This window comes from Mauremys reevesii, linkage group 4 (assembly GCF_016161935.1).
Source record: "Mauremys reevesii isolate NIE-2019 linkage group 4, ASM1616193v1, whole genome shotgun sequence".
In the NCBI taxonomy this organism is placed as follows: domain Eukaryota; kingdom Metazoa; phylum Chordata; order Testudines; family Geoemydidae; genus Mauremys; species Mauremys reevesii.
The window spans coordinates 149,141,791-149,169,665 of record NC_052626.1 but is presented as its reverse complement, the minus strand read 5'-3'; the positions used below and the strand labels follow the sequence as shown (position 1 = coordinate 149,169,665).

Below are 27,875 nucleotides of genomic sequence, written 5' to 3'. Positions count from 1 at the left end.
TCTACATTGCCCCCATATCAAGCCTCCCGCCCCGCTCCTTGCAATACAACGCCTCGTGCTGAGCCCCCTTGCCCTGCTCCCTGCATCTCAGCGCCCCCTACTGAGCCCCCTGCCCTGCCCCGCAGCACAGCGCCCCCTACTGAGCTCACCACCTGCTCCCCGCAGCTCAGTGCCCCCTACCGAGCCGCCCACCACCTGCGCCCTGCAGCACAGCGCCCCCTACTGAGCCTCGACCCGGCTCCCTGCAGCTCTGCGCCCCCTAATGTGCCTCTACCCTGCTCCCCGCAGCACAGCGCCCCCTACTGAGCCTCTACCCCGCTCCTTGCAGCACAGCGCCCGCACCAAGCCCCCGCCCGCTCCCTGCAGCACAGCGCCCCCTACTGAGCCCACCACCTGCTCCCCACAGCACAGCGCCCCCTACCGATCCCCCGCCCACTCCCTGCAGCACAACACCCCCTACTGAGCCCCCACTCCATCCCCTGCTGAGCCCTCACATACACACACACTCCCTGCAGCATAGAGCCCCTTACTGCTCTGAGCCCCATAAACTTTGCAGGAATCTTCACATCCCAGATCCCCACCCGGGGCCCTTTGGAGAAGCACTGTCAGTAGGAAATACACTTCTGCTCCTGGCAGCTCCAGTCACGCCAGTTTTCCCCTTGCACCGAGGCTCTGGCGTGGGAAGAGCTGGGCCTTGCAACCACCCTGCTGCCCCGCCCCAGAGCTGGCTGCATCTCAGCCCTGGGCGAGCCATCCCTGTGCAGCGTGACTGTGTGGCTGTTCCCCTGCTGCCCCACCCCAGAGCTGGCTGCATATTGACGCCCGGCAAGTCATCCCCATGCAGCGGCGTTATGCGGCGGTTCCCCAGTTGCCCCACCCCAGAGGTGGCTGCATCTCAGCACTGGGCAAACCATCCCTGTGCAATGTCACTTCGGGGGAAACCATAGCACAGACGTTACATGTTCATGACTATGACCAGCAAGTGCCATCATTAGTTTCAAGTGTGAACAAGCCCAGGGAGACAAATGTGGCCAGTTCACTCTGCTCAGAGCTGTTGTGTCAGGCTCTCTGCAAACTCTGGCAACTGTCGCACCGGTTGGATGGCTTTCTTTGCATCCACGAGGACTAGAGAATTAGGACTAGAAAATTCTGCAGCACCTCAGCCTTCATTTCTTGAAATGAAGGCTGAGGTGCTGCAGAATTTTCTTATTCCACACCACCCTCAGAGACACATCAGCCAGGCTGGGTGTGGGAGAGCAGCGGAGTGGTGTTGTCCTTACGGCCCAGGGAGGATTCCAGGCCTCCTGGGTTCACCTCCCAACACCCTGCGTGACTGTGGGCAAGTCACTGCATTGTGCTGTGCCTCAGTTTCCCCTTCTCACCCTAGGGCTGCCTTGTCTGTTTAGAGTGTGAGTTATGAGGGTGAGGGCCTGGCTCCTCCAGGGCTCAGCGCCCCCATTGTGTGTGCGCTGATCTCAGTGACCCTGGAGAAAATCTGCAGTGACCCCCCCTGACACCAGTGCAATCAGGGCTGGGTTCTGATCTCAGCGACCCCAACGAACGGCGTCTTTCTTGCCAGCAGCGCTCCACGTGCAATCACTGAGCTGTGAGTCAGAAATCCTGCCCTGGCCCTTCTGCCTGCTTCTCCACTGCCCGGCATCGCGCTGCCCGGACCCCTCCCTCCCTCAGGGCTGGGAGCGCTTGGTAGGGAAAGGGAGGCGTGTATCGGAAATACCTCGCTCTCCTTTCACCCACTGGCCCTCCCTCATGCTGAGCTGGCTCATTACAGCATCTCAGCCGGCAAATGATTGGCTGGTTTGGCAACTTTCCACGGCCCCAGCTGTACACACACACGCGCACGCACACGCACACACTCTGCCAACTTGTATGACTCATTTAGGAAGTATGATGAAAGCCTGAATAGATCCCTGTGCACTCAAATCTGCTCTAACCCTCGACCTCATTCCCCTCCCAGAGCTGGGGAGAAAACCCAGGAGTCCTGGCTCCCAGCCCCCCGGCTCTAACCCACTAACCTTAAATACTCAAAGGAAATACTATCCCTAAATACCCACATAGCCTGTGGAAGTCATTGGCCCAGGATGCGAGTCAGGATTCGGAACAGGAGCTTCACATGGAGATTGGGAAAAGCCAGAGTTACACTCCTAAGGGTTTAAAACAAATATGTTTGGAAGGGGTGTAAATGTCATGCTCTAGGGCTTAAACTGCCCTCTGATTAATGAGGGTCAGGAGGAAAGCGCCCCCAGGAGGACAGAATTGGCCACAATGTAAGACTGGATACCAGGCTAGATGGGCCCACTGGTCTGCCCTCGTTTAGCAGGGAGATGGCAGGGTACCAGGCTAGATGGGCATGATTCAGGGTGGCAGGGATGGGGCAGGATACCAGGCTAGATGGGCCTATGGGTCTGACTCTGATCTGGCAGGGGTGGGGTAGGAAATCAGGTTAGATGGGCCCATTGCCATTGTTCTGATCTGGGAAGGGGAGCATGGTCAGGGTTAGCAAAGGGGTTATGTTAGGGTATGGGGAGGGGAGCTGGGATAATGTTGGAGCAGGGTTTAGGGGTTAGCGGAATGAAGTCAGGTTCGGGTTAGAATAGGGAGCAGGGCCGGGGAGCCGGTTGGACAATCAGACCTGCTCTGGGGAAACGCTTTACACGGCTAGCGGAGAGCTCAGCTTTAACCAGCGTCCGAGCTCACCTCATCGGCACGACACATTTTGTTAAACTCAGAGAGTTCCCTCTAAAACCGAAGGCCATTCCCAGACAGAAAACGTCATCATGTTCCAGCTAAGGCTGCTAAGTGCCCTTTAAGACACAACAATCCATGAGAAATACCCAGACATTTAAATCAGGGGGAAATAGCTGGTTTCTTTAGTTGGTTTTGGTCCTGCAATTTACAAAGAGGCAAGGTGGATTCTCCATCATGGACAACTTGTAAATCCGGAGTGGTTTTTATTTTCTTCCTTAGAAGACCTGCTCTGGTTCGAACAGGAATTAATTCAGGGCAGTTCTCTGGCCTGTGTTATCCAGGAGGTCAGAGTAGGTGACCAAAACGGTCCCTTCTGGACTTAGAGTCTGTGGATCTATAATACTGAGATCTACCCCCACAAGACACCAATGTCCGACGGTACGTCACATGGTGGCCATTTCTGCCTTGAGGGACCTCCCGGAGGATTACACCCACAGCTCACGCCTCAAGTACCGTCAGCTGATCAACACCTACGGCACCCACTGCATGTCCCAGCTGCAGCTGGGGGGCCGGGTGCGGACGTGACGGCTGTGAGGGTCTGCGAGGCGGCGCTGGACGGGGTGACGGCTGACGAGGTCAAGGACTGTCTGAGCCTGGAGGCCTCCGTCAGCATCAGGGGCGGGAAGGGCAAGGCCGAGGCGGCCTTCAGCCAGTGTGAGGAGCAGAAGAAGAAGCAGAACTTCAAGCGGAGCTTCCATGAGACCTACAGCGAGCGTCACACTGAGGTGACGGGCGGCAACAGCCACACCGACCTGCTGTTCTCTGAGGGGCAGGATGCCGAGGTTTTCTCGGCCTGGATGGAGAGCATCAAAGCCAGCCCTGGCCTGGTGTCCTACTCGCTGCACCCCATCCACACCTCGGTGAGGCAGGACAACCCCAAGCGGGAGGCGCTGAGGCAGGCGGTGAGCGAGTATGTCACCGAGAGGGCCCTGTGGAGGAATTGCACCCACAGCTGCCCCCCGGGGACCAGGCGCAGCGCCCATGACTCCTGCTCCTGCGTCTGCCCCGGGGACGGCTCCACCAACACCATGTGCTGCTCGCGGGAGAGGGGCCAGGGGAAGCAGACGGTGACGGTGGAGCGGGCCAGCGGCCTGTGGGGCGACTACACCAGCGGCACCGACGCCTACGTCAAGGTCTCCTTCCAGGGCCGGGAGGTGCGGACGGAAACCGTGTGGAACACCGACAACCCGGTCTGTGGTCCCCACGGGTGGGGGAGACCAGCCAGCTCCACCTCCAGGTCTCGGACGTGCAATGAGCCGCTGCGCTCTGGGGAGGGTCAGCGCCAGGTCTGGCACCACCGTCCCCCACAGCACCTCATTACCCCAGCACCTCACGCCCCCCCTCCTCCCTCATCAAACCAACCCCTCCCCCTGCAGCCCCAGTGTTCCTCAAGGGCCCATTGTCTCGACCAGGAAGTGGCAGGTGAAAATGCCTCACCAGCTGCCCAGCTGGCTGCCAGATGCTGGGTCTAGCAGGGCGGCAGCTGGCAGACGAGTGGGGACGAAGGCAGCTGTGGGCTGCTCAGCCTCTGCACTGGGTCTTGCGCTCTTGCTGGACCCGCTGGATTTCGATAATCTAAGGGCAGGAGAGCTCTGGGGGCAGGCGGGCTGGAAGTCCCTGCAGGGAGGTGCAGACCCAGGCTGGGGTGTGGGGTAGGGAGTAGGGTCTGGGGTGCCGGGTAGGGAGTAGGGTCTGGGGTGCCAGGGAATGTACCCCACTGCTAAGGACCTTGCTACCCAGGGCTCCTTGGTTAACCATCCTCTCCCCAAAGATCCCAGCCCTCTACACCTCACAAAAGTGCTGTGTGGCTGTTCCCAGCTGCACCACCCCAGAGGTGGCTGCATCTCAGCACCAGGTGAGACGTCCCTGGGCAGCATCTTGGTCCAGCTGTTACCCAGCTGACCCACACCAGAGGTGGCTGCATCTGAGCACTACATGAGCCGTCCCTGTGCGGTGTCACTGTCCAGCTGTTCCCCAGCTGGAGTAAATGGGGACAAGGAGGCTGGAGAGATTGGGGCAGGAGAGAAACTGTGACTGGGGGTTGGAGAGGGAAGGCTGGGGCTGGCTGGGCAGCGAGACTGGGACTGGGAGCTGGGGAGGAGACTGGGGCTGGCTGGTTGAGGCTCCTCTGCATTGCTACCTGCTCATAACACAGCTCTGCACTACGACAATGACCATAATCCAGTCTCATGCTTCAGGGCTTCAGCTGGTCACCAGCAGGGGTCAGGAAGGAATCCCTTCCCCCCACATGTACAATTGACCAGTATCCGGGATTTCCCACCCCAGCCCGGATTCCTCTGAAACACCTGAGATCAGCCACAGCTGGAGAATAGACACTGACTGGTTCAGTGCTCTGAGCTGTCCAGAAAACCCTCATTCTGGCTGCCTGGCCGGGGGGGCAGAGTTGCCAGATATGGGGCTGGGAAGGAATTCCCCCCACACCCCGGTCGGTCAGACTGACAGGGACCATGGGAGCTTTTCACCTCCCTCTGTAGCTGGCAGCTGCTGGGATCATCGGGGCATCTCTCACCTGCCACGGCAAGGGCCCCGGGCATGGGTGGCACCTGGGTCCTCTTCCCTGCCCCGGGCACAGCCTGGCCTGCTGAGGGCTGAATGCTTTGGTCGATCCCAAGGGGTGGGCTGGATACAAAGATAGCTGGTGAAATTCTCTGGCCTGGGCTCGCGGGGCGTCAGATTAGCTCTTCTGGCCTCCACTCTGTGAAAATGCAAAGGATGCTGGGAGTGTGGCTGGGGGGGCAGGCTGGGACTGTGGGGAAGGGGTCAGGGGACCCCATAGGGTCAGTGGAGGAGGGAGATAGGCAGGGGCACCCCCTCTGCCAGCGCTCCCCTTGGCACCCTGTAAGCCCCAGCCGCCCTCACCCCCCGGCCGCTCCACACATCTACAGCCCATCATGACACCCACCCCCTAAACCTCTCACAGCACCCATAACCCTCCCCCTCCCAGCCCAGCGATCCTCAATGGCCCATTGTCTCCATGGGGGGAGTGGCAGGTGACAGCTGCCCAGCAGGTTCCTGCAGATGTTGATCTAGAGGGTGGCACCTCGCTGGTTAAATTGGGGCTGAGACACGGGGGCGAAGGCAGATCTGGGCAGCTCGGCCTGTGGCTGGTGAACGTGAGCTGGATCCCGAGACAGGAGCCCTGCGCTTCACTGGATCCACCGGAGAGGGTAATCTAGGGGGCAGGGAACTAGGGGGCGGGCTGGGAGGGGCAGATCCAGGCTGGGGTGATGGGTGCTGGGGCAAAGGGTGGGGCTGGCATGATGGGAAATTTAGGGGGGGCAGCACCGTACTCCACTGATGACCAGTGTGCTATTCAGGGCTCCCTGGCTAACCTGCTTCTCCCCAAAGACCACTGCCCTCATCTGTGCCCTCCAATGCTGGTAGGCAGCTGTTCCCAGCTGCCCCACCCCAGAGGCAGCTGCATCGCAGGGCTGAGTAAGCCACCCCTGTGCAGCTTTGCTGAGTGGCTGTTACCAACCTGCCCCAGAGGTGGCTGCATCTCAGCCCCAGGCAAGCCAGCCGCATGCAGCATAGCTTTGCAACTGTTACCCAGCTGCCCCACCCCAGAGGCGGCTGCCTCTCAGCTCTGGGTGAGCCATTTTGGCATTGCAGACTGTGCTGATAGCCCAGCCTGTCATTAAAATTAACCCAGGCTTCCCATCGTATGACACTCTTTTCGGTTGAGTATTGGACCAGATTCTGTGAGTGAGAGAGACAAGCTGTCGGGATGCACAGAGCTCTGCTTCCTGAAATGCAAAGGGCCCTGGGGAGCTGAAGGCTGGTCTTTCTCCCCCACAGAACTTGGTGCAATAAAAGATATTCCCTCCCCTGCCTGGTCTCGCTAATATGCCGTTGTTTATTGTGCTACCATGAGAAGCCTAGAGTGAGATCAAGGCCCCCTTGTGCTGGGAGCTGCACAGACCCCAACCAAGATCAGGGTCCCATCATCCCAGGTGCAGCACAGAGCCTGACCAAAATTAGGTTCCCATTGTGCCAGGCGCTGCACAGACCCCGACCAAGACCAGGGACCCCTCTTGTGTCAGGCGCTGCACAGACTCCGACTAACCCTCTCCCCACCCCCCGTGCCAGGCCCCGACCGAGATCAGGGTCCCATCGTGGTAGGTGAAGCAAAGACCCTGACCAAGATCAGGACCACCTTGTGCTGGGCTGTGAGCAGACCCCGCTGGCTGAGATCCGGGCCCCCTTGTGATGGGCGGTGCCCTGACACACGGGGAGAGAAAGTCCCTGTCCCAAAGCGCCAGTGCTCTAACCTGACAAAGGCAGTACCATTTCCCCCATTTTACTGATGGGGACACTGAGGCCCGGAGAGATTCAGAGGCTTGTCCAACATCACACAGGGGTCTGTGGCAGAGCCAGGAATAGAACCCAGGAGTCCTGCCTCCATTTCCACTCCACAAGTGCAAGTCTAACATTTCGCTAAGCTCTCTCCTGCATTCCCAGTAGCGAGACAGAACAGCCAAGAGATAGAAAAATCCACACAGCAAGTTACCTGCCTGGAAAGAAATGACGATTATTTATTATCTGTATTACGGATGCACCTGGGAGCCCCGGTGATGGACCAGGACCTCACTGCACTAAATAGGCATTGAAAATACTGTCCTGAAATCTCCGCATAACCTGTGGAACTCATTGGCACAGGATAGGACTAGGGCCAAGAATTTAGCAGGATTCCAAACAGGACTTTCCTTGTCGATTGGGAAAGCCAGAATTATAATCCTAAGGGGTTTAAATACATGTGTTTAAAAGGGATATAAATCTGATCCTTCACCGTCTGAACCCAGCTCTGATCAACGAGAGGCAGGGGGAATTGGCTTCTGTTAGAGATGACACACACACTCTGATTGGGCTAAAGAAACCCTAGAATATGACCCACAACTGGTGGCTAAATGTAACCAAATCCACCACTCTGCATGTCCACTAGGGGGCCCCGCAGTTTCTGTGGTGAGGCCACTCGTGCCCAGTGTGGTCCCAGCGCTCGCTGGCCTCGCTGCCAACCCGCTGGGGACTAATGTTTCGCAAGCCCTGGGTGTTGTGTGGGCGTGCACCGCCCCCTAGTGGCCAGGCCCAGCCAGAGCAGCAGCACACTAATATATGCAATTTACAGGGTATGTGCAACAATCTCCTCCCCCTAGTGGTGAGTGACAGCTACACTGCAAGTGAAAGGGGTGGGGTTATGCAAATTAATAAATGCCTGTTCAGACATGCAAATTGGTCACTGTATCATTTGCATAAAGCCAGCAGTTTCCAGGTGTGATGTAAGATATGGCTGACGGAGACAGTGGTAATTGGAGGCCTCTGGCTCTCTGGCTCGCCATATAACCAGGTTAACCTGTGGAACTACCTGCTACTGGATTATGATTCATGAGGGATCTCTTTCTGTCTCTCCCTGTAGGGGTTTTGGAGACTGACGTTGCCTCCTGTGCAAGGGACCCCATCGTACCAGCCATGCCCAAACCTAGTGCCTGCATCCTCATCCTCCTCCTATTCCTCCTCCCCGAGGTCTCCCCCAGCTGCCAGACAGGCACAGCTGCTGCCTGCATGAAAGCAAACTTTGTGCCTGGGCACAACCTGGTGGGTCAGGGGATTGACATGACCACACTGGGCCGGACTGGGGTCCACGTGGTGGACACCAGCCAGTGGCGCAGCCCGAATGGCACCTGTACCCTGTGCCGGAACCCGTTGCAGGGAGGGCAGTGGCAGAGGCTGCCACTGGCCACGGCGGACTGGAGGGTCCACGGTTTGTGCCAGTGGCAGCTCAGCAGCTCGGTGCAGCAGTCGGCCATGGGCATGATGGAGTCAGCAGCGTCTGTGGTGCAGAACGACTGGAAGGTGGGGCTGAAAGTGCCCGTGGAGCCCAAGGTTAATGTGCAGGTGGGGCTGGCCGGCTCACGCTCCAAACTGGCCAAATTCATCATGCAGAAGTCACGGAAGGACAAATATGCCTTTGTAAGCCAGGAGGTTTCCTGTCCATATTACAGGTAAGCAGCAGCACGGAGACCTCCCAGCATGAGGATGGCTCGTCAGGCACTGAGATGCAGCTAGCTCTGGGGAGGGGCAAATGGGTAACAAGTGTGCAGTGATGTCACACCAGCCTGGCTCAACCAGTGCTGAGGTGCAGCCACCTCTTGGGTGAGGCAGCTGGGAAACGACTGCACAGTGGTACCACCAGCCATCCAGGGCCTTTCCCTTGTAGGCGGCTGTCTCATTCTAGGGTGTGAACCAGGCCAGTGAGGGATTGTGTGAGTGCCTGACCTGTAGCCCTAAATGCTTCAAGAGGCTCTGCCTCTGTGAGTCTCTTGTCTGGATATTTCACAAGCCATCACTGAGTGTCCATGAGCGAATCAGCTCTGATCCCAGCAGCCTGCGTGTTTCCTCCCCAGCCATATGCTGGTCAATGACGCTAACACGCTTCCCATCCCGAGTGTCTCCCAAACCGGGTGCTTTGCAATCTCCATCCCTCTTGTGGCCCATTCGGAGAGATTTAAAGTTCCTTTAAAGATACAACACTCAGCAGCTTGCCGGGCTAACTGGAGTTCACATGCACTTAACATCAAACCCAGCACAGGGTGGGGTTAGCAAGTTTCTGCAGTAAGGGAGAGAGGGGGGCAGTGAGGTCAAGCACAAGGGGTAAGGACATAAGTGGTGACAAGCAAATAGAGGTGAGAAGCACTTTCTGGTGGCTAAGCCGGAACACAACGCAGCACAGCCTTTGTGCAAGGCAGTTTCCTTATCAATCTACCTTCCAGCGAGATGGCTGATCGCCCCTCCGGTCGAGATCTCCCACCGAGTCCAATGTGCTGGGATCCTTTCTCATCTTAGGTGAAGGATCATTTGGGGTCCTCTGCCCCTCCCTTGATAGTCCAGTGAACCTTTGCAATGGATTCCCCTTAGGGTCACTCCGCCATAGTAAAGTCCACCCAAATCAATCTGTTTCCTGCACTCTCCTCCCCCTGTTGTCTTGATGGTCCTGTTGACCCTCATTTGCAGTCCCCATGTCTCTTACTGTGCCTTGGGGATGCCTTCCAGGCAGAGAAGCCCAGTCCTTTGTCCAGGGTGGAGTACCTCTCGCCCTGCCTGGCAGACGCGCTCTGATAACAGAATTTCCCACCCGTGTGCGTGTTTGGATGTGTCCTCCGTAGAGACGCCTCGCACTGATAGCAATGAGCAGCGTGGCGTTAGCTTGCTGTCGATAGCTTTTAGATGCAGGTGATGACATGAGTGAGGTGAGGGACACTGAACTGGTCAGGCCAGCTGAGACTCACTACCAGATACCAGGGAGCCCTTGTCCTCTGGCATTCGGGTGCTGTTAGGGTCACACCTGAGCCACAGGGGATCTGGCTCAGATCCGGCCCCGGGGCAAGGGACTGGCTGGCTCAAAGGGGGTGGGGAATAGGACACGGGGCCTTTCCTCTCTGGGGGGGGGCAGGTCTGATCTGGCCCCGGGGGTGGGGGGAACTGGCTGTTCCAGGGGTTGGGAGAACGGCACCTCTACGGGCACCAGTTGTGATGTGGTTGCAGGTTTGGAAGCTGTGCTGGGTGGAGGAACGGGACAGGGGCATTTCTCCCCTAGGGTCACAGCTCTGATCTGGGCCTGGCTGGCTATCGGGGATGTTCTAACTCTCTCGTAAATTCTTTGGGTCCCTGGAGCAGGTTTGGGATCAGCGGAAAACCTCCACTCACCGGTCATTTCATCCTAGCGGTGAAGAACCTTCCCAGCCTGTACAACAAGATCTCCAAGCTGGAGTACCATCATCTGATTCACACCTACGGCACCCACTATATGACCCAGGCGTCCCTGGGGGGCCGGGCGCGGGACGTGACTGCGGTGCAGGTCTGCCAGGCGGCGCTGGATGGGCTGACCGTCAGCGAGATCAGGGACTGTCTGAGCATGGAGGTGGCCCTGAATACCGGGGTGGGCTCAGACCAGTCCAGCTTCAGCAGCTGCAAGGAGAAGAAGAGGGTGAAATTTCAACAGCGCTTCCACGAGATGTACCGGGAGCACTACACAGAGGAGGAGGGAGGGCAAAACACAGATGACCTGCTCTTCTCCAAGAATTACGCTGGGGCCTTCTCAGACTGGGTAAAAACCCTGAAGTCCCTCCCTGGCCTTCTCACCTACTCCTTGAGGCCGATCCACACCTTGTTGGGGCAGGACGACCCCAAGCGGGAGGCGCTGGGGCAGGCAGTGAGCGAGTACATCCGTGAGAGGGCCCTGCGGATGGATTGCACCAAGAGCTGCCCCCCGGGGACCCGGCACAGCACCCTCGACCCCTGCTCCTGCGTCTGCCCCGGGGACAACTTCACCAACACCATGTGCTGCTCGCTGGAGCGGGGCCTGGCGAGGCTGACGGTGACTGTGGTGCGAGCCAGTGATCTGCGGGGTGACACTCTAACCGCTACGGATGCCTACGTCAAGGTCTTCTTTGACAGGAGAGAGAACCAGACTGCCACCATCTGGAACCGAAAAAGCCCTGTCTGGAACAGACTCATGGACTTTGGCTCTGTCCGTGTCACTGACGCCAGCCAGCTCCGTGTCGAGGTCTGGGACGAAGACAATGGCTGGAATGATGACCTGCTGGGTGCCTGCGACATCCCACTGAAGTCTGGGGGCCCCCATCACAGGGAGTGCTACCTGAAACACGGCCACCTCAGGTTCCACTACAGTCTGCGCTGTGGGCCCCACCTTCAGGGCCGGAGCTGTTCTGAGTATGTTCCCCAGCCCCACCAGCACAGCGTAGCCAAGGGGAAGGAGCCCTTCTGGTGAGCGCCCTGGGTAGGGAATCGGAGAAGGGCATGGGTGTGTGTTGAAGAACTGTGCTCCCTGTCCTTCAAAGCATTTCCTAGTTCCTGTTCTGCTGATGCCACGGGGCTTCATGCTGTCATTTCTGCTTGGTAATTGGTGTCTACTAAGTTAAAGCCTCCCCAATTCCATGGACTGGTCCCCCTCACAGATCCCTCTGGAAAAATATCCCACCACTAACTGCCTAATCCTGATCCATCAAACCAGTATATCCATTGACCGTCTCCAGTCAACCAACCAATGTCTGTGTCCAGCGCATCCTAGCTATCCATCCATCCGTACAACCAATATATCTATCCCATACATCATGGAATCTCTCCAACCAATTAGCCAACAAACCAACCAACGTCTGTATCCCGTGCATCCAATGTGTCCATCAAACCAATTAACCAAGGAATGTATCAAGTTCATCCAAGCTATCCATCTAATCAACTAATGTATGTATCCCCTACATCCAACATCTCCATCCAGCCAATCAATACACCAACCGTTGTATCCAGTGCTTCCAACATATCCAAGCAACTAGTGCATGTATCCAGTGCATCTAATGTTTCCATCCAAACAATGTATCCTGTGCATCCAAACTATCCAGATAACTAACCTATCCATGTCTATATCCACTATATCCTATGTATACATCCAGTGTGTCCAACCAACCAAAGCATCCCATCCTTCCATTTATCCATCCAATGTGTATATCCACCCAACAAACCTGCCAATATATGCAGTGCATCAAACCTATCTATCCATCCATCCAACCAATGAATGTATGCAGTGCATCCAAGCTCTCTCTCCAACCAACCAATGTATGTGACCAGTACAACATCCAGTGACCAGTACAATGTATCCAGTGCTTCCGTCATATCTATGAAACCAACCAATGTCCAGTAATCCAGTGTTTTCATTCATCAATCCATCCATGAATTAATCAGCATCTGTACCTAGTGCAACCAACCACCCTAACAACATATCCACCAATCCGTCAGACCAACCAATATGTGTCACCAGGGCAACCAACCAGCCAATGAATGTATGAAGTACATCCAACCAACCAACCAGACAACTAATGTCTGCAGGCAGTGCAACCAATCCACCACCTAACATATCCACCCACCCAAGAGATCATCAGGAGCAAAGATCAGCCCCTGTCCTATTGTGGCTTCAGTGATTAATCCTCTGCAGAAACCCAAAGATACTCCAGGGATGGACATGGTTCTAAATACCCAGCGGATAGGCTGAGCTCCCAGGGGGAGGATTCATTAGGGGGTTGTTCTCTAACTGTTGTTTCTGTTGCTTTCCAGAATTACCCAGCAGCTCTGCTGTTAATTATTTCAACCCAAATGCACACACCCCAAACACCATCCAGCTGGATGTTCCCTGCACATATGATCAGCAGTGATGCTGATATATCATTTGCCATTGGTAAGATTCACAGTTAACACCCAGGAGGACAGTCCACAGGGCTCTTGATTCTGACTGTCAGCAGACTCAGGGAGATGGCACTGCATTAGGGTCACATTGGAAAAGGCAAATTCCCCTTGACTCTGGGATTAAAGTGTCTTCCTGGCCCATGCCTACCTACATCTGCTGAAAGCCTAGATTAATAGCTCCATGATGCAGTTAACTGATGAATGATGGTTGTTAACTCTGAACCCTACTGACTGCAAGTTAAATATCTTCAGCATGGAAAACTGTCATGCAGGTTTGCAGCTCCACCACAAAATGATTTGCTTCTGGGAGGCTTCTAGATCTCTGGCTCTTTGCAAATGTGTCTCTCTGCCTCAATAAACATTTGTGAAAGGAAGTTTTGTAAGCAGGAATCCGTGTCATTCTTCTAACCCCACTAGGATGAAACAAGATGGAGCAGGTTAGAAATGAGCAGGTTCAATACACGCTTGGGTGCACTAGGAAGAGTAATGGGCTGGAGGGGAGCGAGGCACGACAAGACAGGGGAGCTAGACATCTGGGTGAGTTTGCTGCAACGGGGAATCCAATGTAAAGTGGCTAATGCCAGTCAAGGGAAGAATTTCTGTCAGGGACAGAGTGGGGTGGGTAGAAAAGGGAGCCAAGGAGACGGTCAGTTTTGTTATGGGGTATTAATAGCACACAGGTGATATTTACAGGTTAGTGGTATTGCCAAGGGATCCCGGAGGGGATAGGAGGCCTTTCCCAGCTACAAGACCCTATCCAGCAGGGGTTCCCAAACTGTGGGCCGTGCCCTAACGATGGGCCGTGACATTGTCCTGGGTGGTCCGTCATGGGCGGTGTTGGAGGGGGGGATGGGATGATGTTGCCCCCACAAACTGAGTACATTGGTGGAGTGGGAGCCAGGGCCAGAGGAGTCCAGCGCCCCCAGTGGGTGGCAGAGGCTGAAGCGGAGCTGCCGTGTGGTGGGCGGAGGGTGAGGAGAAGGGGCCAGCACTTAGAAATGGTGGCTCCCAGAGTGGCTGGAGAAGGCTGGAGGCTTTGCGGCTGTTCCCACGCCGAGCCACCGCATCTCGCCACCAATGGCTATTGGGAGGCCTGGAGTATCGGCCCCACAGCCCCTCCTCAGGGACCAGGGCTTGGCAGTGGGTGATTGGGACCATCAAGGTAACGGCCTGGCCCAGCCTCTGCCCAGCCCTGGCGGCCCCCAAGCACTTCCTTCATTCCTAGGCAGGGGGTGCCTGAGAGGCGCGCCAAGGTGCTGGCTGGGTGCCTGGGACAGGGCTGCCTGCTGAGACGAGGGGCTGTGAATGCCCCACAGTTTCCCTCTCCCCGACAGGCGCGTGTTAATAATGGGCTGCAGTGCCCACTGCAGCTGCACAGGTGGGCCTCAGGGAACAAAGTTTGGCAACTCCTGACCTAGACCCCACTCCTCTCCCAGAGCTGAGGATAGAACCCAGGAGTCCTGACTCCCAGCCCCCACTCCGCCCCCGCACACAACCTGGTAACATTAAATACTCAAAGGAAATACTAGCTCTAAATTCCCAGGTAGCCTGTGGAACTCATTGGCACAGGATGTGAGTCAAGATTTGGAACTGGATCTTCACATGGAGGACGGAAGAGCCAGCATTATATTCCTAAGGGTTTAAAACAAATATATTTGGAAGGAGAGTAAAGGTCATGCTCTAGGGCTTAAACTGCCCTCTGATTAATGAGGGTCTGGAGGAAAGTCCCCCTAGGAGGGCAGGTTATTCCAGTGTTGGCCACTGTGCAAAACTGGATACCAGGCTAGATAAGCTCATTGGTCTGACCTGGGTTGGCAGGGAGGGGGCAGGATACCAGGCTAGACGGACCATGGAAGAGCTTTTCCTTCCTGTAAATGTTTCAGCCAGCCTGTAAATAATGGGTGCTATGACTCACACGACACGGAACTCCATTTTGGTACACCTCTACCCCGACATATATAACGCTACCCTATATAACACGAATTCGGATATAACACGGTAAAGCAGTGCTCTGGGGGGCGGGGGGCTGCGCACCCCGGCAGATCAAAGCAAGTTCAATATAACACGGTTTCACCTCTAACGTGGTACGATTTTTTGGCTCCCGAGGACAGCGGGGTAGAGGTGTACTTGTGTTTTTCCACAAACTGGGCTGGGAGCTCAGTTTTGAACGAAAGATTCCCACCATATGAGCAGACTATATAAGGTGGGAAGTGACAGCATGATTTGTCTTCACTCCCCCCGACAGCTCAACACCTGAAAGACAAAGGACTTGGAACAGGGGAGGGGAACCCAGGCTACACCGCAACTGAATTCTGTGCCTTAAGAATCTACAAGCCTGCTTGTATCGTCAGTCAGGCTGAGAAATTGCTAATTCAAATCCTATCTATCAAGTACGTTAGGCTTAGTTTGCAGTTTTGTTTATTTGCTAGGTAATCTGCTTTGATCTGGTTGCTATCACTTATCATCACTCAAAATCTATCTTTCTGTTGTTAATAAACTTGTTATATGTTTTATCGTAGTGTGTTTTGAATGAAGTCTCTGGAAAATCTCAGCTTGGTTAACACGGGCTTGTTGTGCATATCCTTCCCACATCGAGGGGAAAGTGAACTATATTAATGAGTTTGCATTGTGCAGACCCCTGTGCAGTTCAAGGTGGGAGAATATTGGGTAATACTCCAGCAAGGATGCAAGCCTGGGGAGCTGGGAAGTGGGCTGTTTTCTTCTGTCTGTCCTTGAGTGGCTTTGGTAAAGCATTCAGGTAGCTCAGTTGTGTGGCGCCACCTGCTGTCATATTGGGTGATAACAGGGCCTGGAGAGGCTGGCTGAAACACCAGCAGAGTAGTGTGAGAGGGACCAGCCCAACTGGAGGGTTAGAGGACACAGCAGTTCCCACAGCTCTTAGACTGCACTCTGGGAGTGACAACCCATCGCATCCACCATTTTTTCTGTGGGTGCTTTGGCCCTAAAGCACCAACAGAGTCGGCACCTATGAGATGAACCCTTACACTCAGGGATTGAGTGCATCCCCACTATGTTGCAAGCATGCATTCTGGCACCGTGCCCCTGCAGAGCTCTTCCTCAGCTCTGGGAGCTCAAAAGCTTCTCTCTTTCACCAACAGACGTTGGTCCAATAAAAGATATGACATCACCCTCCTTGTCTCTCTAATATGAATCCTGTCATTGTGGCCCTGTTGGGTGCATCCTGATACACTGAGACCACGAATTTTGGCCACTAGAGGAGGAGTGTAGATCTTAATGCTTGTGGCCTGTCTCCACTCCACTCTTAGATCTTACTCCACTCTGAGCCTGGGAGTTTTAATTGTGGCATGTGTATCCTCGTGCCAATCCATGAAGGCAGTGGAGTTTGGAAATAAGATGAACACAGGGCCGGCCTTATGGGTAGGCATCATGGGGTGGGGTGAGGGGAGGTTCTGTGGTCAAGAAGCAAGGAGTGTGGTGGGCCTGCGGTGTGAGGCCATGGAAGGGAGCTGGGGCAATGGGGGAGGGAAGCTGTGGGGCCCAGAGGTGATGGGGGGATTCCTCTGCCACTTTGTCCTCCCCCCACACACACTTTTACAAAGGTTCCATTGCCCTTGGGTGCCCCACAGTGACCCATCTCCCTGGGCGGCTGTCGCGGCTCTTACCACACCCCAGCTCTGGCTTCTGGCATGGCCAAGGGGCGGGGCCTCCGGTGAGAGGAGGAGCAGGGGGCTGAGGTGGGCGTAATTTAGGTCGATTTATAGCTTTAGCGTAGACCAGCCCTTAGATTGGAAGATTTTTGAGGAAACGGTGTCTTTTTACTGGTACCCTTCTGCCAGGTGGAGTGGCATTAATAAGCACCAGGTTCAATACCTAGGAGTTCCTTTTCAACAAGATAACACAGAACTGGCTCAAGCCCCCATCCATCAGTGTTTGCCTTCAAGTTGAAAGAATAAAGACTTCAGAGAGCATCTAAAAGAAAGTAATTTAATAATACTGAAAGAGGAATGACACTTTTATGACCTCGTTCTTAGCTCTTGATAACGCAGTGGCACGTTTGTTAGTATTTGATAAGACAATCTTGCTGAGCTGTTTATCTTTTGATGAAAAGGTTCGAAGATTTACAATTGCCCATCGATACTGTAGACACCTTGCAGTTAACGCCTTCTGTCAGATGTTGGCTACAAAGCATGAATCTGAAGTACACATGTCTTTCAAAACAAGGCATACAAGGAAATAGATTAAAGATGTGCACATTATCAGCTGCATTTCAGAGCTAGTGTAAACACTAATTCGTGTTCTCTGGCCAATAGGGTTATCTCCTCTCACACCTGAGACCTGTTGCCTTGACAGAAAACAGAACTCCTCCTAGGCATGACCATAGGTGGCTGAAATCTTTCACATGATGAAACCAGTAACTAGATCACAAGACTATAATTTATTATATTCTCCAAAGATCGTGTATAATAAGAATTGTGAGTAGCTTTTCAATTCCGTAAAGGCACAGGACGGTTTGTAGTGGCCTCACATTTTCAGAATAGATTATCCAATCTACACAAGTAACAAGCTTTTGATCATGGCCTCTGCAATCTACCAGACAAAGGTCTAATCAGGTCTGATGGCTGCAAATTGAAGCTAGCCAAGTTCAGGCAGGAGATAGGGACACAATTCCCCAAGGGCCATGGTGGATTTTCCATCATGGACAATTTTGAAATCCGGAATGGTTTTTATTTTATTTTTTTCCTAGGAGACCTGCTCTAGTTCAAACAGGAATTAATTCAGGAAAGTTCTCTGGCCTGTGTTATCCAGGAGGTCAGACTAGATGACCAGAACGGTCCCTCCTGGACTTAGAGTCTGTGGATCTATAACACTGAGCTCTACCCCCACAAGACACCAATGTCCGACGGTACGTCACATGGTGGCCATTTCTCTCTCCCAGGTTCCGCATTACCCACAAACCTCCGCTCACCAGCCATTTCACCCGGGCTTTGAGGGACCTCCCGGAGGATTACTCCCGCAGCTCGCGCCTCAAGTACCATCAGTTGATCAACACCTACGGCACCCACTACGTGTCCCAGCTGCAGCTGGGGGGCCGGGTGCGGGACATGACGGCTGTGAGGGTCTGCGAGGCGGCGCTGGACGGGGTGACGGCTGACGAGGTCAAGGACTGTCTGAGCCTGGAGGCCTCGGTCAGCATCGGGGCTGGGAAAGGCAAGGCCAAGGTGGCCTTCAGCCAGTGTGAGGAGCAGAAGAAGAAGCAGAACTTCAAGCGGAGCTTCCATGAGACCTACAGCGAGCGTCACTCTGAGGTGACGGGCGGCAACAGCCACACCGACCTGCTGTTCTCTGAGGGGCAGGATGCCGAGGTTTTCTCGGCCTGGATGGAGAGCCTCAAAGCCAGCCCCGGCCTGGTGTCCTACTTGCTGCACCCCATCCACACCTTGGTGAGGCAGAACAACCCCAAGCGGGAGGCGCTGAGGGAGGTGGTGAGTGAGTTCATCGCTGAGCAGGCCCTGGAGAGGTCCCCGGGGACCCAGTGCAGCGCCCAGGACTCCTGCTCCTGCGTCTGCCCCGGGGATGGCTCCACCAACACCATGTGCTGCTCGCGGGGCCAGAGGAAGCTGATGGTGACGGTGGAACAGCCAACGCCCTGTGGGGCAACTACACCAGCCGCACCGATGCCTACATCAAGGTCTCCTTCCAGGGCCGGGAGGTGCAGATGGAAAGTGTGTGGGACGCCGACAACCCGGTCCAGGGCATCTGCCTGGACCTGGGGCCTATGCGGGTGGAGGAGACCAGCCAGCTCCACCTCCAGGCCTGGGACGAGGACAACAAGTCTGACAGCGACCTGCTGGGGACGTGCGACGAGCCGCTGCGCTCCAGGGATGGTCGGCACTCGGTCTGCTACCTGAATCGTGGCCGGCTGGCACCACCCTCCCCCACAGCACCTACCCTCCTGCCCACCCTTCCCCTCATCAAACCAGATTCTCTCCTGCCAGCCCCAGGGTTGTTCAATGGCCCATTGTCTCGATCAGGAAGTAGCAGGTGAAAAAGCCTCACCCCAGCTGCCCAGCACCTCACGCCCCCCTACTCCCTTGTCAAACCAACCCCTCCCTCTGCAGCCCCAGTGTTCCTCAAGGGCCCATTGTCTCGACCAGGAAGTGGCAGGTGAAAATGCCTCACCAGCTGCCCAGCTGGCTGCCAGATGCTGGGTCTAGCAGGGCGGCAGCTGGCAGACGAGTGGGGACGAAGGCAGCTCTGGGCAGCTCAGCCTCTGCACTGGGTCTTGCGCTCTTGCTGGACCCGCTGGATTTCGATAATCTAGGGGCAGGAGAGCTCTGGGGGCAGGCGGGCTGGAAGTCCCTGCAGGGAGGTGCAGACCCAGGCTGGGGAGTGGGGTAGGAGTAGGATCTGGAGTGCCAGGGGATGTACCCCACTGCTAAGGACCTTGCTACCCAGGGCTCCTTGGTTAACCATCCTCTCCCCAAAGATCCCAGCCCTCTACACCCCACAACGGTGCTGTGTGGCTGTTCCCAGCTGACCCACACCAGAGGTGGCTGCATTTGAGCACTACATGAGCCGTCCCTGTGCAGTGTCACTGTCCAGCTGTTCCCCAGCCACCCCACCCCAGAGGTGGCTGCATCTCAGCGCCAGATGAGCCATCCCCATGCGGTATCACTAAGCAGCTACTTCACGGCTGTCTCACCCCAGAGGTGGCTGCATCTCAGCATCAGATGAGCCGTCACGACATTATAAACAGACCTGGTTGCACAGCCTGTTATTAAGGTTGCCCAAAGCTTCACATTACAAGACCCCATTTCCAGTTGCCTGGAACTTTGGCAAACTTTACCCAAAACGCTGGAGTAAATGGGGACAAGGAGGCTGGAGAGATTGGGGCAGGAGAGAAACTGTGACTGGGGTTGGAGAGGGAAGGCTGGGGCTGGCTGGGCAGAGAGACTGGGACTGGGAGCTGGGGAGGAGACTGGGGCTGGCTGGTTGATGCTCCTCTGCATTGCTACCTGTTCATAACACAGCTCTGCACTAAGACAATGACCACAATCCAGTCTCATGCTTCAGGGCTTCCGCTGGTCACCTGCAGGGGTCAGGAAGGAATCCCTTTCCCCCCACATGTACAATTGACCAGTATCTGGGATTTCCCACCCCAGCCCCGATTCCTCTGAAACACCTGAGATCAGCCACAGCTGAAGAACAGACACCGGCTGGTTCAGTGCTCTGAACTGTCCAGAAAACCCTCATTCTGGCTGCCTGGCCGGTGGGGCAGGGTTGCCAGATATGGGGCTGGGAAGGAATTTCCCCCCAGGGCAGACTGGCAGGGACTGTGGGAGCTTTTCGCCTCCCTCTGTAGCTGCCAGCTGCTGGGCTCATCGGGGCATCTCTCAGCTGCCACGGCAAGGGCCCCGGGCATGGGTGGCACCTGGGTCCTCTTCCCTGCCCCGGGCACAGCCTGGCCTGCTGAGGGCTGAATGTTTCAGTCGATCCCAAGGGGTGGGCTGGATACAAAGGTAGCTGGTGAAATTCTCTGGCCTGGGCTCACAGGGCGTCAGACTAGACCCTCTAATCTTCCGGCCTGAACTCTGTGAGAGTACAAAGGATGCTGGGAACGGGGGTAGAGGCATAATGGGACTTGGGGGAAGAGGTAAGGGGAGCCCATAGGGTCAGTGGGGGAAGGACAGAGGCAGCGGTACCCCCTTTTCCAGCGCTCCCCATGGCACCCTATAAAGCCCAGCTGCCCTCACCCTGCTCCACGTGTCTACGGTCCATCTCTCAGACCACTCACAGCACCCAGAGTTCCCCCCACTCCTGCCCGCCCAGCAATCCTCAATGGCCCATTATCACAATGAGGAAGTGGCAGGTGGAATGGCTTTGGCAGCTGGCTCCTGCAGATGTTGATCTAGAGGGTGGCACCTTGCTGGTTAAATTGGGGCTGATACACGGGGGAGAAGGCAGATCTGGGCAGCTCGGCCTGTGGCTGGTGAACGTGAGCTGGATCCTAAGACAGGAGCCCTGCGCTTCACGGGAGCCACCGGAGACGGTAATCTAGGGGGCAGGGGACTAGCGGGGGTGGGCTGGGAAGGGTAGATCCAGGCTGGGGTGATGGGCACTGGGGAGAGGGGTGGGGAAGAGGGGCTGGCATGATGGGGAATTTAGGGGCAAAGCACCGTACCCCACTGACGACCACTGTGCTATTCAGGGCTCCCTGGCTAATCATCTTCTTCTCAAAGACCACAGCCCTCATCTGTGCCCCCCAGTCCTGGTAGGCAGCTGTTCCCCCGTTCTCCCTCCCCAGAGGTGGCTGCATCTCAGCTCCAGGTGAGTCATTTTGGCATTGCAGACTGTGCTGGTAGCCCAGCCTGCTATTAAAGCTAACCCAGGCTAACTCAGGCATGACACTCTTTCCAGTTGACTCTTCCTGAGCTGAAATTTTCCATACTGGTGGGTGTCTACCACAAGCTGAATATTCGGGGAGAATTTCAGCCAAAACAATGAATCCATTCCCAAGAGAGAGGCAAGAAAAATTACAGCATTTCGCCCACGTTAAAACATTTCTTGCCATCTTTTTTTAACAGCTCTAGTGGCCTGGTCCCAGGCGGTGTGGGTAGGGAGTCAGCCTTTGTGCCAGGCTGGTGTCTCTTGCTGTCACTATGAAAATCAGTCCAAATTTGGCCGCGTGAGAAGCCTTCGAAAATGTGTCATCTGCGCATGCTCAGAAGACACTTCGCAAGAGCTAAAATCTCGTCGCTGTTCTGTCCGCACTGAACGTGCTCCAGCCCAGGGCTGCAGGGCCGGAGCAGGACTGTGCCTGTAATTTCTCCTCCGGACCGGGCTGGGGCCAGGCAGCCAAACAGAGAGCCGGGAGCCTGCTGCTTCTGGGGTCTTACTGACCCTGCAGTCCTGGCACCCAGGCAGTGCAGAGGAGGAAGCGTCTGATTCAAACACAGATGATAAACACTAGAGCAAGGGGGGAGCTGGAAGGAGCAGACTCGGGCGAGGAGTTGAGAGAGACCAGGGGAGCAGAGACGCTGTGACGGGGAGATGGAGGAGGAGCGAGTGAGGCTGGTTGGGCAGGGAAGCTGGGATGGAGACCTGGCAGGCGGTGGGAAGGCGGTTGGACAAGGAGACTGGGACGAGGAGCCGGGGTGGGGAAGAGACAGGACTGGCACGGGCTGGAGAGGATGGGGGTCCAGTTTTGGGGGCAATGGGCGGGAGATTCTGTGCCCACGAGAGTGCTCCACCCTCCTGAGCCTGGATGGGAGCCCAGGATCCCCAAGTGTCAGTGTCTTCTGCTGGGGAAGGTAAATTACCCAGAGGGTTGCACGTGTCATTGCTTCTGCTGTCTGAGCTCAAAGCACCGTCCCCCTGGGCTCCTCGCATCCTTCTGCCCTCCCACAAGCTGCCCGGGGGCCTCCTCCCATCCCCCTCAAGTTCAGGGCATCCATGACAGGGGCTGTGTGTGCCCCCACTTCTGCCTTCCCCCCATTCCCTTTTCTTTTGTGGCTGGCTGGCAGATCAGTTAGTCAGGGTGTCAACAGGTTGCAGCCCCCTGGGAGGCCGAGCTGGGCAATGCTGGGAAGGGTTAATTTCTATCATCAACCGGGTCCTTGACCTACTAACCATTCCAGATTCAGCTGATGCTGCTGGCTCTGCTAACCCGATGCTGGGGGCTCTGGGCATCCCCCGTCTCCTTCTCCTGGGTTTCCGACTTCCCCCCAACATGTGCAGGGCTCTGCCCCGCGATGCCTAGAACAGTGGCTGAAATTTGGGAACTGATCGGCTGCGACATCGAAACCGAGAACAGGCCGATCTGTATATTGCAGTGGTGTTGCAGCCAGGTTGGTCCTGCTGTAATAGAGAGAGAAGGCGGGTGAGGGGATATCGATTATTGGACCAGCTTCTCCTGGAGAGAGAGACAAGCTGTCGGGCTGCACAGAGATCTTCTTCTTGAGACACGAAGAACCCTGGGGAGCTGAAGGCTGATCTCTCTCTCCCACAGAAGCTGGTGCAATCAACGATATTTCCCTTGTCTCACTATAATGTTTATGTTTATGATGCTACCATAGAAGCCTAAACTTTGATCAGGTCTCCCCTTGTGCCGGGCACTGCACAGACCCCGCTGACTGAGATCAAGGCGCCATTGTGACAGGCGCTGTCCAGACACACAGGGAGAGAAAGTCCCTGTCCTGAAGCTCTAACCCAACAAAGGCAGGATTATTCTCCCCATTTTACAGATGGGGAAAGTGAGGCCCAAAGAGATTCGGAGCCTTGTCCAACATCACATGTGGTCTGTGGCAGAGCCAGGAATAGAACTCAGGAGTACTCGTACCATTTCAGCTCCTTACGCGCCAGGCTAACGTTCCTCTAAGCTCTCTTCTGTGTTCTCACTAGTGAGACAGAACAGCCAACAGATAGGAAAATCCACACTGCAAGTTACCTGCCTGGAAAGAAATAACGATTATTTATTATCTGTATTACGGATGCACCTGGGAACCCCGGTGATGGACCAGGACCACACTGCACTAAATAGGCATTGAAAATATTGTCCTGAAATCTCCACATAAACTGTGGAACTCAATGGCACAGGATAGGACTAGGGCCAAGAGTTTAGCACGATTCCAAACAGGACCTTTCCTTGGAGAATAGGAATGCCAGAATTATACTCCTAAGGGATTTAAATACATTTGTTTAAAAGGGATATAAGTCTCATGCTTTCCAGTCTGAACTCACCTCCGATTAACGAGGGGCAGGGGGAATTGGCCTCTGTTAGAAATGGTACACTGGCCTAGATGGGCCCTTGGGTCTGATCTGGGGTGGTAGGGAAGGGGCAGGATACCAGGCTAGATGGGCCCATGAGTCAGATGTGGGTCTGATTGGGCCGATGAAACCCAAGAAAATGACCCTTAATCGGTGGCTAAATGTAACAAAATACACCACTTTCAATGTCCACTAGGGGGCCCCAGGGGTTCCTATGGTGAGGCCATTCATAGAGCCAACACTTGCTGGCGCTGAGAGCCACCATCTGGGAACACACCACCGCCTAGAGGCCACCTTCCGTCAGAGCAGCAGCCCACTAATGTAATCTCAACCTACAGGGCACGTGCATCTCCTCCCCCTAGTGGTTAGTACAGCTACTACTACCGCAAGAGAAAGGGGTGGGGCTATGCAAATTAACAAATGCATGGTCAAACATGCAAAATTCATCTCCATATCATTTGCATAAAGACACCAGGTTCCAGGAGCCCAGAGCCTCAGCAGATGTGATATAAGCGCTGGTTGACAAAAAGACAGTGGTAATTGAATGCTTCTTGCTCTCACTGTAAGAGAAGGGGGAGGGATAGCTCAGTGGTTTGAGCATTGGCTTGCTAAACCCAGGGTTGTGAGTTCAATCCTTGAGGAGGCCACTTAGGGATCTGGGGCAAAAATTGGTCCTGCTAGTGAAGGCAGGGGGCTGGACTCAATGACCTTTCAAGCTCCTTTCCAGTTCTAGGAGATTGGTATATCTCCAATTATTACCTTTATTACCTCTGTCTCTCTCCATATAAGTAAGTTAACCTGTGGAACTGCCTGCTACCAAATTATGATTTATTCAGAAACTCTTTATGTCTCTCTCTGTAGGGGGTTTCTGAGACTGACGTCCCATCCTGTGCAAGAGACCCCACCACACCAGCCATGCCCAAACCTAGTGCCTTCGTGCTCCTGCTCCTATTCCTCCTTCCTGTGGTCTCCCCCGAATGCCAGACAGGCACGGCTGCTGCCTGCATGAATGCAACCTTCGTGCCTGGGCACAACCTAGTGGGGGAGGGGATTGATGTGACCACCCTGGGCCTGACGGGGGCCTACTTGGTGGATACCAGCCAGTGGCGTGGCCCGAATGGCACCTGCACCCTGTGCCGGAACCCGCTGCAGGGAGGGCAGTGGCAGAGGCTGCCACTGGCCGCGGTGGACTGGAGGGTCCGAGTCTCATGCCAACGAAAGCTCAGCAGCTCGGTGCAGCAGTCGGCGATGGGCATGATGGAGTTAGCAGCGTCCGTGGTGCAGAACGACTGGAAGGTGGGGCTGAAAGTGCCCGTGGTGCCCAAGGTTAATGTGCAGGTGGGGCTGGCCGGCTCACGCTCCAAACTGGCCGAATTCGTCACGCAGAAGTCACGGAAGGACAAATACACCTTCATAAGGCATGAGGTTTCCTGCCAATATTATGGGTAAGAACCAGCTTGGACACCTCCCAGTCGGGGGATGGCTTGCCTGGCACTGAGATGCAGCTAGCTCTGGGGAGGGGCAGATGGGTAACAACTGCACAGTGATGACACACCGGGATGTCTCGCCCGGTGCTGAGATGCAGCCGCCTCTTGGGTGGGGCAGCTAAGAAACAGCTGGACAGCGGTACCATTCAGCCATCCAGGGCCTTTCCCTTGTAGGGGGCTGTCTTGTTCTGGGGTGCGATCCAGGCCAGTGACGGATTGTGTCACTGCCGACCTGTAACCTGATCTGGGCCTGGCTAGCTATGGGGGATTTTCTAATTGTCCCATAAATTCTTTGGGTCCCTGGGGCAGGTTCCGGGTCAGCGAGAAACCTCCACTCACCAGCCATTTCACCCAGGTGGTGAAGAACCTTCCCAGCCTGTACAACAAGACTTCCAAGCCAGAGTACCAACATCTGATTCACACCTACGGCACCCACTATGTGTCCCAGGCATCCCTGGGGGGCCGGATGCGGGACGTGACTGCGGTGCGGGTCTGCCAGGCAGCGCTGGATGGGCTGACCGTCAATGAGATCAGGGACTGTCTGAGCATGGAGGCGGCCGTGAATATTGGGGTGGCCTCATTGCAATTCAGCTTCAGCAAGTGCAAGGAGAAGAAAAATAAGTTGAAATTCCATCAGAGTTTCCACGAGATGTACCAGGAGCGCCACGTGGAGGTGGAAGGAGGGAAGAACACGGTCGACCTGCTCTTCTCCAACAATAACGTTGGGGACTTCTCAGCCTGGGTGAAAACCCTGGAGTCCCTCCCTGGCCTTCTCACTTATTCTTTGAGGCCGATCCACACCTTGCTGGGGCAGGATGACCCCAAGCGGGAGGCCCTGGGGCAGGCAGTGAGTGAGTACATCGCCGCGAGGGCCCTGCAGATGGATTGCACTAAGAGCTGCCCAGCGGGGACCCAGCGCAGCGCCCTCGATCCCTGCTCCTGCGTCTGTCCCGGAGACAGCTCCACCAACACCGTGTGCTGCTCGCAGCAACGGGGCCTGGCGAGGCTGACGGTAACCGTGGAGCGGGCAAATGGCCTGCGGGGCGACCTCATCAGTGCTACTGATGCCTACATCAAGGTCTTCTTTGCGGGGAGGGAGATCTGGACTGGCATCATCTGGAACAACAACAATCCTGTTTGGAACAGTCACATAGACTTCGGCACCATCCATGTCACCATCGCCAGCCATTTCCGTGTCGAGGTCTGGGACAAAGACAAGTGGAGGGATGACTGGCTGGGGGCCTGCAACATCCCACTGCAGTCTGGGGGGCCCCATCGGAGGGAGTGCTACCTGAAACGCGGCCGCATCTGGTTCCGTTACACTCTGCCCTGTGGGCCCCACCTTCGGGGCCCGATCTGTTCTGAGTATGTTCCCCAGCCCCCCCAGCACAGCATAATCAAAGGGAAGGAGCCCTTCTGGTGAGCGCCATGGGTAGGGAATTGAAGAGGGACGCGGGTGTGCATTGGTCAACAGTGCTCCCTGTCCCTCAAAGCATTTCCTAGCTCCCACACTGCTGACACTACTGGGCTTCATGCTGTCATTTCTGCTTGGGAATCGGTGTCTCCTATGCCCATAACAGCCTCCTCCCTTCCACGGACCAGTCACCCTCACAACTCTCTCTGGAAAGGCATCCCATCACTAACTGCCTATTCCTGAGCCATTGAACCAGTACATCCATTGACTGTCTCCAACCAACCAACCAACCCACTACTGTATGTATCCAGTGCATCCAAGCTATCCATCCATCCATCCATCGAACCAACCAACCAACCTATGTATCTATCCAGAACATCCAGAAAATCTCTCCAACCAGTCAGCCAAGAAATCAACTATCCAGTGTCTGTATCCAGTACATCCAATGTATCCTTCAAACCAATTAACCAATGAATGTATCAAGGTCATCCAAGCAATCCATCTAATCAACTAATGTATGTATCCCCTACATCCAACATCTCCATCCAGCCAGTCAATCAACCAATCATTGTATCCAGTGCTTCCAACATATTCAAGCAAGCAACCAATATATGTATCCAGTGCATCTAATGCTAATATAACATTGGCAATTGGTACCATTCACAGTTAACACCCAGGAGGACATGCCAAAGGCTATTGATTCAGATTGTTAGCAGATTCCAGGAGATGGCCTTGCATTGGGGTCACATTGGAAAGGACAAATCCCCCTAACTCTGGGATTAAAGATTATTCCAGGCTCACACCTACCTGCATCTGCTGAAAGCCAAGATTAATAGCACCATGGTGCAGTTAACTGGTGAATGCGGATTGTTAACTCTGAACCCTACTGACTGAAAATTAAATAGTTCCAGCATGGAAAACTGCCTGTCAGCTTTGCAGCTCCACCACAAAATGATTTGCTTCTGGGAGGCTTCCAGATCTCTGGCTCTTTGCAAATGTGTCTCTCTGCCTCAATAAATATTTGTGAAAGAAAGTTTGTAGACAGGAAGCCTTGTCATTCCTCTAACCCCACTGGGCTGGACCAAGATGGAGTAGATTAGAAATGAGCAGGTGCACTACATATTTTTGAGGACACTGGGGGGAAGGGGGGCACTGGGCCAGAGGAGAGAGAGGCATGACAAGACAGG

The 27,875-nt window shown here is 55.2% G+C and overlaps 2 protein-coding genes and 2 pseudogenes across 2 annotated transcripts; all 4 read left to right on the top strand.

Annotated features, from left to right (window-relative positions):
* The first annotated feature begins 3,153 nt into the window (after window positions 1-3,153).
* Window positions 3,154-8,173, top strand: LOC120404116 (annotated as a pseudogene).
* An 80-nt stretch (window positions 8,174-8,253) lies between these two features.
* Window positions 8,254-11,572, top strand: LOC120403307 (perforin-1-like). The gene is made up of 2 exons (XM_039534269.1): window positions 8,254-8,786; window positions 10,459-11,572. Exons 1-2 carry the CDS (start codon window positions 8,254-8,256, stop codon window positions 11,570-11,572), a joined length of 1,647 nt encoding a protein of 548 aa, XP_039390203.1.
* A 4,874-nt stretch (window positions 11,573-16,446) lies between these two features.
* LOC120404115 lies at window positions 16,447-19,066 on the top strand (annotated as a pseudogene).
* Window positions 19,067-24,702: 5,636 nt separating this feature from the next.
* On the top strand, window positions 24,703-26,697 carry LOC120403308 (perforin-1-like). Its single transcript, XM_039534270.1, has 2 exons — window positions 24,703-25,232; window positions 25,584-26,697. The coding sequence occupies exons 1-2, from the start codon at window positions 24,703-24,705 to the stop codon at window positions 26,695-26,697; spliced, it is 1,644 nt and encodes a 547-aa protein (XP_039390204.1).
* The last annotated feature ends 1,178 nt before the right edge of the window (window positions 26,698-27,875 follow it).

Coding starts and splice junctions, on each gene's coding strand:
- LOC120403307 (XM_039534269.1), top strand. CDS start 8,254: ATGCCCAAACCTAGTGCCTGCATCCTCATCCTCCTCCTATTCCTCCTC. Junction 8,787..10,458: donor GTTTCCTGTCCATATTACAG/GTAAGCAGCAGC, acceptor TCCCTGGAGCAG/GTTTGGGATCAGCGGAAAAC.
- LOC120403308 (XM_039534270.1), top strand. CDS start 24,703: ATGCCCAAACCTAGTGCCTTCGTGCTCCTGCTCCTATTCCTCCTTCCT. Junction 25,233..25,583: donor GTTTCCTGCCAATATTATGG/GTAAGAACCAGC, acceptor TCCCTGGGGCAG/GTTCCGGGTCAGCGAGAAAC.